This window comes from Mesoplodon bidens (genome assembly GCF_964165515.1).
Source record: "Mesoplodon bidens genome assembly, chromosome: 2".
Taxonomy (NCBI): Eukaryota; Metazoa; Chordata; class Mammalia; order Artiodactyla; family Ziphiidae; genus Mesoplodon; species Mesoplodon bidens.
In genome coordinates, this window is record NC_138177.1 from 18,443,123 (window position 1) to 18,460,160 (window position 17,038).

Below are 17,038 nucleotides of genomic sequence, written 5' to 3' on the forward strand. Positions count from 1 at the left end.
GGGATAATAATTGTATTGAACCCATCAGGTTGATGGGAAATAAAAGGTAATAAATCTTTGTAAAGCTCTTAGTTACAAAGGCTGAGAAAAAGTAAATATCAATAAGTTAGGTATTATTACTAATTTTTTAAAAGATGAGATATATCTAGATTGTTGACAAGGCAAGAGCTCCATGAAATACTGTGAAACAATTTTATAGTAATGCTGTGAAACAATCCCATTTGTGTAAAATTATATATTTATAGGCATATGGTTGTATATAAGCATGTGCAACAAATCCAGAGATATGTTCCCTAAACTGATTTCTGGATAGTGAATAACTACACTATATTTATTCTCAATGTCATGCTCTTCTTTCGCTTAGAATGTTTTCCTCCTACTGAAACGCTTCCAACTTTAAAACCCTGCTACACCATACCTTCCCTGTGACTTTTCTTTAATGGTCTTCTACTTAATTTTTCAGAATAATCTCATACATATTCATTGAGCCATATGTATTAAACTCCAGAATGTTTGTCTCTACTCCAGAACTCTGTCCTGATACCAGACCCAGTATTCTGAATGGTCTTCCAGACATCTTTACCTGGATAGCTAAGAGGCACCTCAAGCTGTATCAAAGTTGCATTTTACATGGAGATTAGGTTCTAAAATCACCATGTAAGTCAAAAGCCACATGCACTAAAATATTAGTCCCCCAAAATTCCTTAAATAACTCATAATGTATAGTGGGTTTTTTTGGTGAGGTATATATATGTATAATCATAAACATTAATTTGCATATATAAGTGCATAATATTATATAATAAGGGAAGACTACAATAAAGGAAGCCATTGTATCAAACTATATACAGTCTGTTCTGATACACTTATTTTTGTTAAGATGAACTGACTCATTCATGGTTGGTAAACAGGGGAACAATATCAATATAATGCTGAAAAATCACATCACCTTGTACGTGATTTCTCCCAGTGTGTTAATATTTTATGTCAAAAGAGCATAAAGGAAAAAGCTTACTCACAATTAAAGAGAAAGCTTTAGAAATACATGACAACCTTACAGAAGAATGAGAAAGTCTGTATAAGTGCATTCCTTTAGGGCAAGTGGTACTTAAAAAAAATTGTTTTCCATAACATTAAACCATCTAATGAAGGTGTAAGCACGGATGAAGAAGTTTCAAAGATATTATATATCCTCTTCTGCTCAAAAAAAAAAAGAATGTTGAAGCAGGGTACTCCCTGGATCAGACTTTAATTTTTTTTAATTAATTAACTTATTTACTTATTTATTTTTGGCTGTGTTGGGTCTTTGTTACTGTGCACGGGCTTTCTCTAGTTGCAGTGAGCAGCGGCTACTCTTTGTTGCCGTACGCGGGCCTCTCACTGTTGTGGCCTCTCTCCCGTGCGGAGCGCAGGCTCAGCGGCCATGGCTCACGGGCCCAGCCGCTCCGCGGCACACGGGATCCTCCCAGACCAGGGCACGAACCCGTGTCCCCTGCATCGGCAGGCGGACTCTCAACCACTGCGCCACCGGGGAAGTCCTAAGAACAAAATCTTTTATAAATGAAATTTAAGTTTCTTTTCCTTCAATTTATGTATATTATTTTTTTCAAATGGCTACTAAGTTACTGGGATATAAATATTTATCTAGTTGCTTGAACTTAAACTATTTAATAAAGAGAACAGTTAGGAATTTCATTCAGCCTAGAGGTGTCATGAAAAAAATTACTGGGAAACTAAGCATGCTATGAAATGAGGAAGTTTGAGGACCTCTGGCCTGCACAATAAAACCCCTAATTCTCTAGACATGTCAAGGCCTCTCAAATCCACATCCTGTAAAATGAGGACAGAAGCTGTGTCTCTATCTGGAGTGTCCTCCAGACCTGGACTGCCAGCAAGATTCCTAACTCATTCTTAAAGACAGAGATTAAGCATTACCCCTAAGATGAAAAAAAAACAGAAAGAGGCAAAGTTTCTTATTTACCCTTTTTCTCTTTTCTAACCCTCAATGACTGTTGGGAGCTCTTCTCCAAGATGCACTGGAGTTTGATAAAGTGCAGACAGGGAGCCAGAAAACCAGGTCACTGTCCTAACACTGTCATAATGACTATTTTCTTGGGCAAGGATCTACTACAGCTCTATTAGAATTTTAAAAAGGCTTTTCTAAAAGATTCTTTTAATCTAGTCTTTCTTACTCTTTCACATAAAAAAAACTAACTTTTAGAAATCTTGTTTTGCAGGGTATTTTAAAATCTTACAAGAAGGAACAACAACAAAAATCGCAGAAGTTAGAGTTATTGTCTTCTTCGATCTCAACAGTGAGGAAGACAATCTTTGTAAACAAACAGATTCTAAACCCTAGGACAGAAAGATCACTGATTAGAGACATATCCATCAAAGTAAATCATTTACCTCATTCTTTGTTGTTTCTACTTTGGTCTTTTCCTTTGACCCAGATGTTGGCATTTCCTTCGTATGCCCATCAGGAATGTATATCAGAATGCATGGAGCTTCTATGCAACTATATGGACTAAAAAGAAAATGAAGGGACAAAAAAGTTTGTTTGAACAAAATTATCTGAACAGCAATTAAAATTGAATTCCTAGGTTAATTCAATGGCACTGTTAATACTTTTCAAGGTATAAGTAAATAGTCCATTCTCTTATTCAAATCAGAGTCTCTTCAGAGTAGTTTAAAAACAATATATAAAAATTGACAGTGCTAACCATAAACTTTCAATTTATGAACTTTCATGGATATGAAAATGCTAAGTCCAGGACAAAGTTACATCTACTCTGGCCACCAGAAATGGCATCAGTGGATGTTCATGGTCTCACTCTTGACTTAAAAGAAATGCATCTACATACCACACCTAATCTGCTTATGAGCAGAAGAATTTCTGTAAAACATTTACTTTGTAAGAATTTCTCAATTCTAAAGGGTACAGTCATTAGCAAAATCCACTGCCCTTGAGACTACTCATAAGCAAAATATTTTTTTGCATTTTGTGGCAGAGGCCACAGAGTAAAAATAAGTGAGAGAATTTAGTAACAATAGAATCCTATGCATCTCTTCAGTATTTCTGAATATGGCCTTATTGAAATATAACTCACATACCAAAAAATCCACCCTTTGAAAGTACACTATTCCCTGGTTACATAAAATTGTGCAACCATCACCACTATCTAATTTTAAAACATTCTCATCACCCTAAAAAGAATCTCTGGACCCTTTATCTATCACTTGCCAGTCTCCCATGCCTCTGGTCCCTAGCAACCACTAATTTTTGTTTGTATGAATTTGTCTATTCTGGACATTTCATATAAATGAAATCATACAATACGTGGTCTGTTGTGACTAGCTTACTTCACTTAGCATAATGTTTACAAGGTTCACGCATGTTATAGCATGAATCAGCCCTTCCCTTTTTTTTATGGCTGAACAATATTCCCTTGTATGGATGGATACACCACATTTTGTTTATCCATTCATCAGGTGTTGGACATTTGGGTTGTTTGTACCTTTTGTCTATTACGAATGATGCTGCTATGAGCATTCATGTACAAATTTTTGTGTGAACATATGTTATTACTTTTCTTGGGTATATACATAAAAGTGGAAATGCTAGGTCAAATGATAATACTATATTTAACTTTTTGAGGAACTGCCACATTGTTTTGCAAAGTAACTACATCATTTTACAATCCTATTAGCCATGTATGAGGGTTCCAGTTTCTCCACATCCTCAACACTTGTTACTGCCTGCCTTCTTGATTATAGCCATCCAAGGGGATATGGAATGATATCTCACTGTGGTCTTGATTTGCATTTTCCTAATAACTAATAATATTGAGCATCTACTCATGTGCTTATTGACCACTTGTATATCTGCTTTGGAGAATCTCTTTGTCCGTTTTTAACTGTCTTTTTATTATCAAGTTGTAAGGATTCTTTATTTATTCTGCATACAAGTCCTTTATCAGATACATGTGCAAATATTTTTCTCTCATTCTGTGGACTGTCTTCACTTTCCTGACGGTGTCCACTGAAGCACAAAAATTTTTGATATAGTCCAATTTATGTATATTTTCTTTGGTTGCTTATGCTTTAGGTGTTATATTTAAGAAAGCACTGCTAAGATTACAAAGACTTAAACTTATGTTTTCCTTTAAGAGTTTTATAGTTTAGCTCTTACATTCAGGTCTTTGATCCATATTTGAGTTAATTTTTATACATAGTATGAGGTAGGGGTTCGTTCACTCTTGCATGTGGTTGCTGATATAGTACCATTTGTCGAAAAGTTCAACAATCTTTCACAATAAACTGAGAGCCTACTCTCTTCTGGGCATGACTCTAGTTGGTACCATCACTACCACCACCACCACCACCATCACTAAATATGTAACAAGGGCTTAATAAGTTCTGGGCACTGTGCATGCTGTTTACACACATGGTCTTATTTGACTAACGACAACGTGATACTAAGATGAACATGAAAAAACTATCTGCCCTTAGTGAATTTCCAGTGGTGGAAACAAGACAGATAGATAGACAGAAAGATAGATACAACAGCATGTGATAAATATTCTAAAGAGGAAAGTGCTCGCTGCAATGGGGACACATAGGTTGGGTGCCTATCCAGATTAGAGGAATACAAGAAAGCTCTGGAAGAAGTAACGTTTGAAAGGTTACCCAGATGAAGAAAAAGAAGCATGGCCATTCCAGGAAAAAGCAAGAAGTTCAAAGGCAGCTGATGACTGTGGAAAGCCCTGAGCAGTGCAGTATCTTGACCAGAAGGGATGAGGAAGAGGCCAACTACAACACAGTTGGCTCAGGTGGGTCGAGAGGCCATTCCATGGAAACTCTTGCATGCCAAACTAACAAGTTTAGATTTTCCTCTGAAGCTAACAAGAATTATTAAGCGGGGGGGGGGGGGGATATAATGTGATAAAATTGTTACTCTGAAATTTTTAGACTGGGGGCCATATGAAAAGTGGATCAGAAAAGTGCAAAACTGGAAGGAAGAGACTACTTTAGAAACTGTTTTGGCAATCAAGGAAGAAATGCTAAGGGCCTGAAACAAAGGCAGAGCAGTAGATGCACAGAGGTGAACCAGGCAAGCAGTACAAACAACAAGGTTTACTGATTAGAATGGGGGATGAAGGAGAAGAACTGAGGAGAGATGGTAACTAGGATCTTGAATTTTGAAGTTTGAGGTACTTGAAAGTTATCTATTCAGAGATGTCTAAAAGGCATTAATTAGATTCACAAGTCTGGAGCTCAGGAGTGAGGTCTGATGACAAAGTTAAAGAGATGCAATAAAAAACAGCAAAGACAAAAAAAAGAAACGTGAACAAAAATTCAGAGACTGAAAGTTCTCCTAGTAATTCTATTACTTCATGGTTTAAAAAAAACACAAACATTTGTTATAATCCTCTAACTGTACCTGCTGTACTATTTGTATTCTACAATATATCTAATTAAAGTACACTATAAAGAAAAGCTGCCTGTGATAAACCATAATGGAAAAGAATATGAAATGTATATATATATATATGTGCAACTGAGTCACTCTGCTGTACAGCAGTAATTAATACAACACTGTAAATCAACTATACTTCAATAAAAAATAAATTTAGAAAAAAGAGAAAAGGTAATAGTTATAATGTTTATCCAAAGATAACACTGAAATTTTTTTTTACTCGGACCATGTGAAGATGAATGGTTTAGTTCTAGAAATAAAATTTGTTAATATTATGCTATTTCAAAGTTAAAATTTGTTACAATGATGTCTGAAATAGTAAATACAGAAGAACAAATGAAACCAAACAGAGAATTGTCAGGTACAGTATTTTAGTGGAAATTCAATCTTTAAAATATTATTCACTGTAAGAATTTTAAGCATTTTCATTTAAATGTTCAGTTACACTGATTTACCTAATGGGTTCATAAGGTTGATCACATATGAAGAAGCCTCTTCTCTGGAGTTGTATAATGTCTCCTTTTTTCAAATCCTTAAGGCAGGGATCCCCCAGCATTAATTCTTCATGCTGTAAAGATGGTATAAGACCAAAATACACTTTCTTGAACATCAGAGCACTACAAACCACCCTAAAATGCAAGCAGCTTTTCCAGTAGCTGCAATAGGATATATTAAAAACTTTACTACTTAAGCACATGCAGTAAAACAGTGAAATATTAAAATAACTAACAATTATTTATTATATTTCTAAAAGTTAACATTTATATACTGATGGGCTTCATGAACCTTTTAACTAACTTCATTGGTGTCCCTGCAGATATAAAGAAATTTCCCACTATAAATATGAAGTACAATACAAGAAGCACACACAGACCTGGCTGAAAGGCACGCTGGCGCAGCACTAAAGCACAAGGGTCCTAGAGCCAGGAGGCCTGGGTTTGAACCCCAGCTCTACGCCTTATTGCCTGTCCTCAAGCAACTTACTGAACCTCACTGTGCCTCGGTTTCTAGAATCTATAAAATGGGAACATTATTCTTTTATATCATTTTTAACAAAATTCTAGAAATCTTTTCCATTTTATCTGAGGAAACAAACACTTAAAACAAATTTTTAAAATTCTAAAGGAAAGGTTATACTGATACAAGAGAGGAAGATGAACTAGGGTCTCTGTCAGGAGGCTACCTTACTGTTCTTGTTGACATACTGCTTAAAGTCCTCGTCTTTTCCCAGTACGGGCTTTGTGATCAAGTGCTCGTAAGTGACACAGATGGCTGGCACAGGAAGAGCACGTTCGGTCTCGGCAAGCCATGTGATCTTAGTGGTTTTCTTATAGTCTTTGTTCTCCAAATTTAATTTTGCATCAAGAGATACAATTTTTCCTTCTGCATTTCTAAAAATAAGATAGGAAAGTGTTTTCAGAAAATAAACCTTAACTGCCACAAGTGCATTATTTTGTTCTGTACCTGTAATAGATGGATAGGGAATTTTCTTTGGAAAAAATTTCAAATAAAACATTTATTTGAGTTTCTAGTAGGTGCCAGACATTAGCTGGTTAAGAGATGAATGAAGTAGAGTCCCTGCTATCAAGATACTAACAGGTGGACAGATCCCCCATACATCTGATGAAGAACATGAACATGTTTATGAGTTTTAAAGTCACCTGGAGTAAGCATTAAAAAATCTAAAATACTGTATTTTCAAAACATTTATCAATTACTTGACATCATATGTAATGACACGACAATTGATATTTCAGAGTTTACTAAATTAATCTTAGCATACTATGTCCCATTTGTGTAACCTTAAGAACTGGTAAGTGTAGCACACTATAATAACTGGAAAGTTCATATTCACCACAGAACGATTAAATTTAAAGTAGATTTTAGTGTCCATCAACAGAGTAATGGATAAAAAAGACGTGGTACATATATGCAATGGAATACTAGCCATAAAAAGGAACAAAAGTGGGTCATTTGTAGAGATGTGGATGGACCTAGAGACTGTCATATAGAGTGAAGTAAGTCAGAAAGAGAAAAACAAATATCGTATATTAACCCATGCATGTGGAATCTAGAAAAATGGTATAGAGGACCATATTCGCAAAGCAGAAACAGAGACACAGACGTAGAGAACAAAAGTATGGATACCAAGGGGGAAAGGGGTGGGGTGGGAGGAATTGGGAGACTGGGACTGACACACATACACTATTGATACTAGGTATAAAACAGACAACTGATGGGAACATGCTGCATAGCATAGGGAACTCCACTTAATGCCCTGTGGTGTCCTAAATGGGAGGGAAAGCCAAAAGGGAGGGGATATATGTATATGTACAGCTGATTCATTTTGCTGTGCAGTAGAAGCTAACACAACATTGTAAAGCAACTATACTCCAATAAAAATTAATTAATAAAAAAGTTTAAAAATAAAAAATAAAGTAGACTTTAGGATATACAGAATGTTATACATACAATTTCTGTCCAAAGGATCTCTCCACCATGCAATCGCATTCTGAGAATTAGATGATAAAAGGGGGGGCCTAAAGCATTAGAATTATTTTTTATATCTACATGCAGTCGTTTTCAGGATCACAAGCAATATCCTAATACCCTATTAATGTAATGAAACATACATAGAAAAAAACCTTAATGTGTCCAGAATTTGCAGCATCTATGCCTGGGTAGATGTACCAGCCAGCACTATCAGTGGGTCTGAATTAGGTCATTTTTAATAAATGAATAAACATAAAAGACTTTCCTTCCATATTTATTTGAAAACAAACAAAAAGTTCTTACCTGTGTATTTTAGTAATGTTGATGTTGCCCCAATTTATAAATGTAACCATCTCACCCTCTGACAACGTCTCTGCGTCAGCACCTTCAATGAAAACTTTAGGACTATACCAGACAGGTTTCAAGCCAACATCAGGATTCTGATTGATTAAAAAAAAAAAAGAAATAAAGAAAATGTTGGTTGAAACAATAACTATTGAACCCGGTATGAAATTTGTACATTCATTCATCTTATTCCTTAACAAAAACAGAAGTCATCTTTATTAGTTTGATTCCCAGCTCTGTGACCCTGGGTCAGGCACCTGACCAATAATGGACTGGAGTCAGATGAGGGTGGTCTGCCCCTGAGATTACTTCCAGCCTAAAACAATCATTCTTTGTTTTTAGAGCTAAGACAGTATTTGTCTCACAGTGTCCCTCCAACCAGAATCTGCTTTGCTAGCCTCAAAAATCTCACTGCTTTTGCAGCAAAGGAGAAAATAAAGTCATTCCTCGTCAGTGGCCGTGGAACATCGCTATAGGAACAGACGTCATCTTAGCAGGAAATGGGAGATCTTTCACATTTTAGGAGACAAATTTTAAAGACAGTAGCATACATGTATAGAAAGATGAATTTTCTGCCTTTTTGGTATATATTATATGAAGAAGAAAAAGAGATCCGGAAAATAAAAAGAATGCTATATTTGTTAAATTTCAGATTTTTGTTTGAGCAAAATCAAAAGAAAAAAAGTGTAAGAAGATCCTTTGAATAAATGTTAAATAACACACGTTCAATAATTGTTCATTGAATGCACCAATGCACTTGAAAAAAAATCAGTATGTTGCAACAACTTATACTATGCTGGGCTCAGAACAGAATACTGACAGGCTAAATATAGAACACTTCGTGAGGGAAAAGATAATGAAAATTCCACAGAGCAAACTGAGCAATCCAGTCATCATTTAAAGTGTTTCCTAATCAATTAGTTATTTAACTATCATTTATTCTTTTTTTATCTCTATTTATTTTTATTATTAGTTTCTGCTTTATAATATTTATCCTTTATTATTACAAATAAGCACCCTTAAAAGTTTTATTCTCACTGTTCAAATTTTAAAACATTAAGCTTCACATTTAAGCTAACTGTAGTGGGCTATATGATACATCAGAAACCACCATTCACCTGGTTGAACCCATCAGATGCAAGATAAAGGCAACGGTAAAGCCAAATCAGTCTCACACACACACACACACTCTCCCCACATCTTATTAGGGGTACCCTTAAAATAAGTCTTCCAAATTAAAAAGAAGCTAATGTCATACAGAGAAAGGCAATCATAGGCTACCACTTAGAACATTTATAGCTCTTCATGAAACATACCACCTTACAAGTGAGTTAGTCTATGAACATAAGATAGTTATGAGTAAAGTTATGAATATATTAGTCTATTAGTATATGAGTGAGTCAGTCTATGGACGTAAGCTTCATTGGATAATAAAGATATTTACAGACAACTCACAAAGCTGGAACAAAAGGATCTATGTTTTCTTCAAGACTATCAACCTAGCAGTTATAACCATGTGAGACAACAAACATGGCTTAACTAAGAGGAACTCCCTGCTACCTGTATTTAAGATTTATATTCTGAATTTAGATAGACAGATATCATTGTCACTTCACTGATATTTTCTAAAACAGAGCCAATGGCAGCGTGATAGACTCTGGACTCAAGCTGTGATTCAATACTATTAGGTCAAATGTTTTGGCTTAAAGGCAACAGCGAATAACCCAGCTAATAGAGAATGCACCTCAGCTTTCACACAGAGATAAGAGCATGGATTATATAATACCTCCAGGAAGAAATAAATTCTTATTATACACTAATATGCTATCTCCACAAAATAAAAGTAGGCACCAACTGAGTGTACAGTTCTGTGTGATGTGCTGTGGATAGTAATACCGCTAGAATAAATTTCTTCAGTAAGAAATCCACAAAAACATTTACTTCAATTAGTATCAAATTCTTAAACAGCTCATACAATTCAAAATCAAAAAAACAAATAAGCCAATTTAAAAATGGACAGAAGAAGTGAACAGACATTTTGCCAGAGGAAATGCAGATGGCCAACAGGCATATGAAAAGATGCTTAACATCGATAATCATCAGGGAAATGCAAACCAAAACCACAATGAGATATGTAACCTTGCACCTGTCAGAATGGCTATCATCAAAAAGAACACAAATAACAAATGCTCGCGAGGATGTGGAGAGAAGAGAACCCTTGTACACTACTGGTGGGAATGTAAATTGGTGCAGCCACTGTGGAAAACGGTATGGAGGTTTCTCCAAAAACTAAACATAAAACTACCATAAGACTCAGCAATTCCACTCCTGGGTATATATCTGAGAAAAACAAAAACACTAATTCGAAAAGATACATGCACCCCAATGTGCACAGCAGCATTGCTTACAATTGCCAAGATATGGAAGCAACCGAAGTGTCCATCAACAGATAAATGGACAAAGACGTGGTGTGTACACACACACACACACACACACAGGAATACTCTGCCATAAAAAAGAATGAGAGGGCTTCCCTGGTGGCGCAGCGGTTGAGAGTCCGCCTGCCGATGCAGGGGACATGGGTTTGTGCCCCGGTCCGGGAAGATCCCACATGCCGCGGAGCGCCTAGGCCCGTGAGCCATGGCCGCTGAGCCTGTGCGTCCGGAGCCTGTGCTCCGCAATGGGAGAGGCCACAACAGTGGGAGGCCCGCATACCGCAAAAAAAAAAAAGAATGAGATTTTGCCATCTGCACCAACATGGATGGACTTGGGAGGCATTATGCTAAGTGAAATAAGTCAGACAGAGAAAGACAAATACTATATGATATGACTTACATGTGGAATCTAAAAAACACAACAAACTAGTGAATATAACAAAAGAAGCAGACACACAGATACAGAGAACAAACTAGTGGTTACCAGCTGGGGAGAGGTGGGGGACAGGACAATATAGGGGTGAGGGAGTGGTAGGTACAACAAATGGGTGTAAGATAAGCTCAGGGATGTACAACACGGAGAATATAGCCAACATTTTGTAAAAACTGTAAACAGAAAGTAACCTTTAAAAACTGTATAAAAAATTGAAAAAAAAAATTTTTAAATTAGTATGAAATCCTGACAAATCATGCTGGTCCCCAATCATGATATTGCCACCAAAGCACATTTTTCCCTTTGATTATCCTGCTCCTTTAACAGAGAGAACAACACTGGTGAAACTGAAGGGCGACCTTCGGGTGTTTGGCTACTTCTTTCATCTCCTCCTGGGCCTCAGGGATGTCCACCAGGACCACCTCTTTCTTCAGTAACGCGATGTATCGTGGAGCCACCGGGTCAATAACCTGCAACAAAGGCGTTCTTGTGTTAAAACATTCAGAGATTTTTTAGAACTTCATCAATAAAATAAGTAATAGCACAGGAATAATAACTGGCATTCTTTGTTACTGCATTTACTAATTTTTTGGTTTACCAGCTAACTCCTCTCTAACATTTAGCTGTCAAGTAGAAAAAAGAAAAACAATCATAAACAAAGACTGCATGAAGGATTTAGAGTTCCCTTCCAAGAATAACTACTGACAAGCGAAAAGAAACCAATAGTTAAAGCATATGAGAAATATTTCGAAAGTAATTTTTAACTCTGATATTAGAAAGGAAAATTATCCTGTGGGGTTATGTAACAATCCTACAGGTAAATGTGATACTCCACTTTGTATTGTTGGAGAAGACTGTTTGGAAGGAATATAGAAATATGTGTTTTAGTATCATTTTCTATAAGCAGTGTTAGGCAACACACCACCATTAAAAGCAGAACAGCATTAGGTCACTATAATAAGGCAATTCTATAGATTAAAAGTAAACAAGTATCCCTACTGGTCTGCATGCTATATATATACACACGTATATAGGGACCACTGTGTTCCCAAGGGCCTGGCACATGCAGGTAATCAACACATATTTACAGGTTAACTGAATGAATGGTAGTACTCATTACATTCTAACCTACTCTACCTCCAAAACAGAAGCAGCACCCCCTTCTGGATCTGATGTATCTTTCTCATTTCACTATTCAATTTAAAATTATCCATGATGACCAATCACAACAGCAGTATTTAGATACTAAATAAAGCATTTGGAAGAAAAATGTAGATAGAAGCAAGTGCGGAGTCAAATAGCTAAGTAAAGTGATAAAAGTCATTTTTTTCCCATTAGAAGGATGCAGGAAATAGTGGTATGGCTAATTAAACTTGGCTGTGTCTTTTGGTTTATATTGGGTTTTTGTTGTTGCTATTGTTTGACTGGTATCTTGTTGTTGTTGTTTGCTTTGAGAGTCTTTCTCAGAAATTCTGAATGAACTTAGAGAAGAAACCATGCTCAGAGGGTCAGTCAGCAAAGTCTGAAAAGCCATCTAACTTCCCCTTGACTGCTACTCCTCACCTGCCTATATTTCACGCCAGTACTAAGTCAGCACCAGCCTCCCTCTACGCTTACTATTTCATTCTTTCCCTCCTTGAGGTTTAAAAGTCATTCTTACTGGTTAAGGGTTCCTTCTTTCAGCTTCTACTGGGTTAGAATGATCACAGATTTAATTTGTGACTACTCAGTTTAGTATTTAAGCCAGTAAGATACAATTTCTTCTTTTGAAGAAGCTAAAACTAGACGATCCAACCTGAGGAACTTAACTTCAGTTCACTGCAGCTCAGTTTCCTCAACTGACAAAGAGAGCAGAAGACTGTTTCTCACACTTGACTAATTACAATGATCCCTTAGGGCACTGGCCGGCACAGAGTTTCATGCCACTTGACCCTGAACGACTATGATTCTAATCGTCTTAAGTAAAGTGTGGAAATCTTTTTTTTTTTTTTTTTTTTTTTGCAGTACGCGGGCCTCTCACTGCTCCCGTTGCGGAGCACAGGCTCCGGACGCGCAGGCTCAACGGCCATGGCTCACGGGCCCAGCCGCTCCGCGGCATGTGGGATCTTCCTGGACCAGGGCACGAACCCGTGTCCCCTGCATCAGCAGGCAGACTCTTAACCACTGCGCCACCAGGGAAGCCCTGGAAATCTATTTTTAAATAAGCATTCGACAGGATGGTTAGGATCAGACAAGTTTGAGAAATCTTGGATTAAAAGATTTTAAAGTGTTTTTCAGTTCTAAAATTGTACAATTCTCAAAATCTCTGGATCAGTGGTTTTAAATTACTCCAAAAGGTCCACAGACTCTTCTTCTGCACTGAGACAAGGGTATTAAGAAAATGTATGATATTAGATGTCAAGTCCCCAGAGTTTTCCCCAGTCAGTTCCAAAGCCCTGGCAGTCAGCCCTTCACACTTCTGGCAACTTAACTGAAAGAAACTCCTCTGGAAAAACTGCCTAGTCCAAGAGATGAGATGTAAGGTTACTGACGTCGAGGCTTTTCAACTAACCGGCCAGCCAGACCATCTTACAGTGAGGCACAGCTGACAAGCCCAATCTTTTTCTCAGGGCTTCCAATCCCTCTCTCAGTCCCCTGTGTTCAAGATGAGCAGATAACCAAGGCTCCCCAGATGTCTGAGAAATGCCTTTAATATCAAAGAAAAAACAAAATAAACAACCTGGAGGAAAGACATAAGAAAAAATACCATTGATTATATTATAACCATGAAATAGGAACAGGAAGTTATTCTGAAAATTCAAAGCACAAACGAGAAATCTTGGAAATATGACAGCATAAATGAAAAACTCAACAGAAGTTGAGAAGATAGGACTGAGTACATCTACCAGAAAGTAGAGCCAGAAGATGAGATGGAAAATAAGAGAGAAAACAAAATTAGAGCAACAGTCCAGGAAACCCAACATGTGCTCAAGAAACGTTCCACCGAGGAGAAAGACAACATAGTAGAGAAAAAAACAAAGAAACAGAAGGAACTTAGGAACATTTCCCAGAACTGACGAATGAGTTTCCAGTCTGGAAGCCACATGTTCTTCCAATGGATATGAATGAAAACAGACCCACCCCAAGGCACATCACTGTGAAATTTCAAAGTGAAGAAGCTGTTCATATAAAAGTCTCAAAAATCTTCATCCCATGCTCCCCTTCTCAGGGAGCTACCAGAGGATATAGTACAGCAAAGCAAAAGAGCAGTAAAAAGAGAAGGAGGATCCAAGAACCAGATGATCCATCACAGAAGAAAAGCAAAGAGAATTCCCAGGATGATGAGGAAGATTGACCTGGGAACACAGCTGTGCTTCAGAAGTTAACAGGCCTCTCATCTAGATCAGATGTGAGCAGCACAAAGGCCCCGGCAGAGAGGTCTCTAACGTGAAACTGAAATACCTGAGACATGCGAACATTTTGTTAGGAAATTTAGATAACTTGCACAAAGTCTGAGATGGAATTAGAAAATCAGACAAATGAGGGAAACAAAACAAAACAATTAGCCACAAGAAAGCCAACGACTTATGAGAAAAAATAGGAGACCTAAATCCTCATCTTCCATTGTGAAAAGTAAACTGATGATGCCTAAAGCAAACAAACAAACAAAAAATCAAGAAGAAGCAAAACACACATCTCATTTAGAGATATGGGCAATAAATACCAAAAAAATTATCTAAAAGAGCTGAAAGTGATTTATCTAGTGAGAGAAAATGGAAGGAAAGAAGACAGGGGAATATGCTGTTCATTTAACAGACCCTATAGAATTATTGGCCTGTAGTGAAATGTATTTCTTATATTTGAACTAAATGTACATGGATTATTAATGTAAAGTATTCCAATGTTAACTCTGCCTATAAGTTTTTAATGTATTTATTAGTAACTGCAGCAACAGAGCAAACCAATTAATAATTCCATTATGTATCCAAAAACTGACTAAACACAAAAGACTAAATAAAATAAATTCAAGACACATGCGAGACAAGCAACTATTTTTTGAGGCAAGGCATCAGCACAATCAAGCAGCAATACAAAGAAAAAGAATTTACAGAACACAATCACAGAAACCATAGTTTAAAACATGGCACTTTAATGATTTGCCTTATTATAGTGTCTAAGCATCTGCTTCCAATTAACAATGTCAATATGCAGTATTCCTCATTTGACTTTTATTTAAGACACAGCTTTTTTTTTAAGCTAGATTCAATAAGACACAGGGATTATAATTAACGAACCTTCAATACAATTCAATGAAATCTGTAACTTTAAAACTGTATGTCCTCTCAGTAAACAAGGGAACAGTAGAATGGAGTTAGCCAAATCTTCCCTTTGCCACTAAGAAAACTAGAGGACATGTTTTTTTAAACTAGGAATAATGCATTTCAGTGGGTCTGTATAAGCAAGTCTCATATAAATGTGATTGTGCTTCAAAGCTGTATAACATCTCAGGTTATAACATGTAAGATGCTAAAAGCTATGTGCTAAGTAAGGCAAATAAAAGCATTAAGTAATACCTTCTTACAGAGAGCTCGCAGCTTGAAAGCAGAAAAATGAAATGCAAAGTGTTCAAAAAAAGATTTAAGGAAAAAACTGTTACCATTCCCCGTAACTCCAAGTTTGTTTTAATCATCGTTCTTGTTTGGTATAGTTTATAGGCTTAATGCACTTTATATGTTTAAAAAAGTAGAACATTCCATTTTCCTGAAAAATCTGCAAAACTGTAATATTCTTCACAAAATTTTCCCTACCATGAGCACACTAACAAATTCTACATGTAATCTATTACTTAGGAGTTAGGCATGAAAAAAAGAGGACCAGGAGTCAAAACATGTACCTTTTTGTTAAATGCCCAAATTTTGTCCCATTCCATGTTCACAACTGAACGTGAAGAACCCTAAAAAATAATAATAGAACAGCTTAAAGGGCAAGAAGTATTAACCAGAATATTTTCTTTAAGTTAAGCATGCTAGAAAATAAACCCAGTCAATACTTACAAGTTTACTTCCACTGGAATAGAAAACTTAGTATGTACACACTAATCCCGTTACCCTGAACAGTTAGAGTCAACAGTCATATACTTCACTGGGTAAAAACACCACAGCTGCCTTTGTCCAACCCTAGCATAGTTTAGGACATTCTCAATTTTCCACTATTATAACAGTGTTTTTTCCAAAAACATTCTGCCCTTGCATTATAAGCAACAAGCAAAGAACAGAAAGAACAACAGGAGTAATAAAGACTAAAAGGATATTATTAGATACTTAAAAATCCAAACAGAGAAGCTGGAAAAGAAACTATAACTCACCTGAGCAGCAATAAACTGTTTCAGTCCTTCAACTGTCATCCCTCTTCTCAGCACACCGCGAACCGTAGGAAATCGTGGGTCATCCCTGGGAAATACGGCAAGTTTTAAGAACCAAGGAGACATTTTTAACGTGTAGGTGCAGAGAGTACAATATACCTTACTGCATAACATTATATTCCGTTTGTTAAATATTTGGACTAAGAGCTGGTTATAATAATTAGGCAGATCATAATACCATTGAGCCCAAGTTCATGGAAGAAGAAAGCTGCTTACTAGTCAAAGATTACTCAGTAAAATAAATGCACGACGGGGAACAGTAAAAGTACACTTGAAAAAAGACACAAAGGTGACATTTTCAAATACAGAAAACATATGCATTACAACATCTTTATCTGCTTTTTATTTAACAAACATACAAGATCCCTATTCTACATATGACCATGAGACACAGATAAGAGATGGTTAGCCTCTCATTCATGGACAAATACACTTTATAAAACCTTTTGGGT

General features: G+C 36.5%; 1 protein-coding gene across 1 annotated transcript in view; it reads right to left on the reverse strand.

The window, feature by feature from the left end:
• The window catches only part of EPRS1 (glutamyl-prolyl-tRNA synthetase 1), a 66,365-nt gene that overhangs the window by 29,170 nt on the left and 20,157 nt on the right, over positions 1-17,038 (reverse strand). Inside the window, exons 11-17 of the mRNA XM_081223564.1 lie at positions 16,530-16,614; positions 16,059-16,118; positions 11,545-11,655; positions 8,276-8,412; positions 6,663-6,870; positions 5,935-6,047; positions 2,410-2,527 (exon numbers count right to left, since the gene is read on the reverse strand). Of these exons, the coding sequence (XP_081079690.1) occupies positions 2,410-2,527; positions 5,935-6,047; positions 6,663-6,870; positions 8,276-8,412; positions 11,545-11,655; positions 16,059-16,118; positions 16,530-16,614 (832 nt within the window). The remainder of the gene's footprint in view (positions 1-2,409; positions 2,528-5,934; positions 6,048-6,662; positions 6,871-8,275; positions 8,413-11,544; positions 11,656-16,058; positions 16,119-16,529; positions 16,615-17,038) is intronic.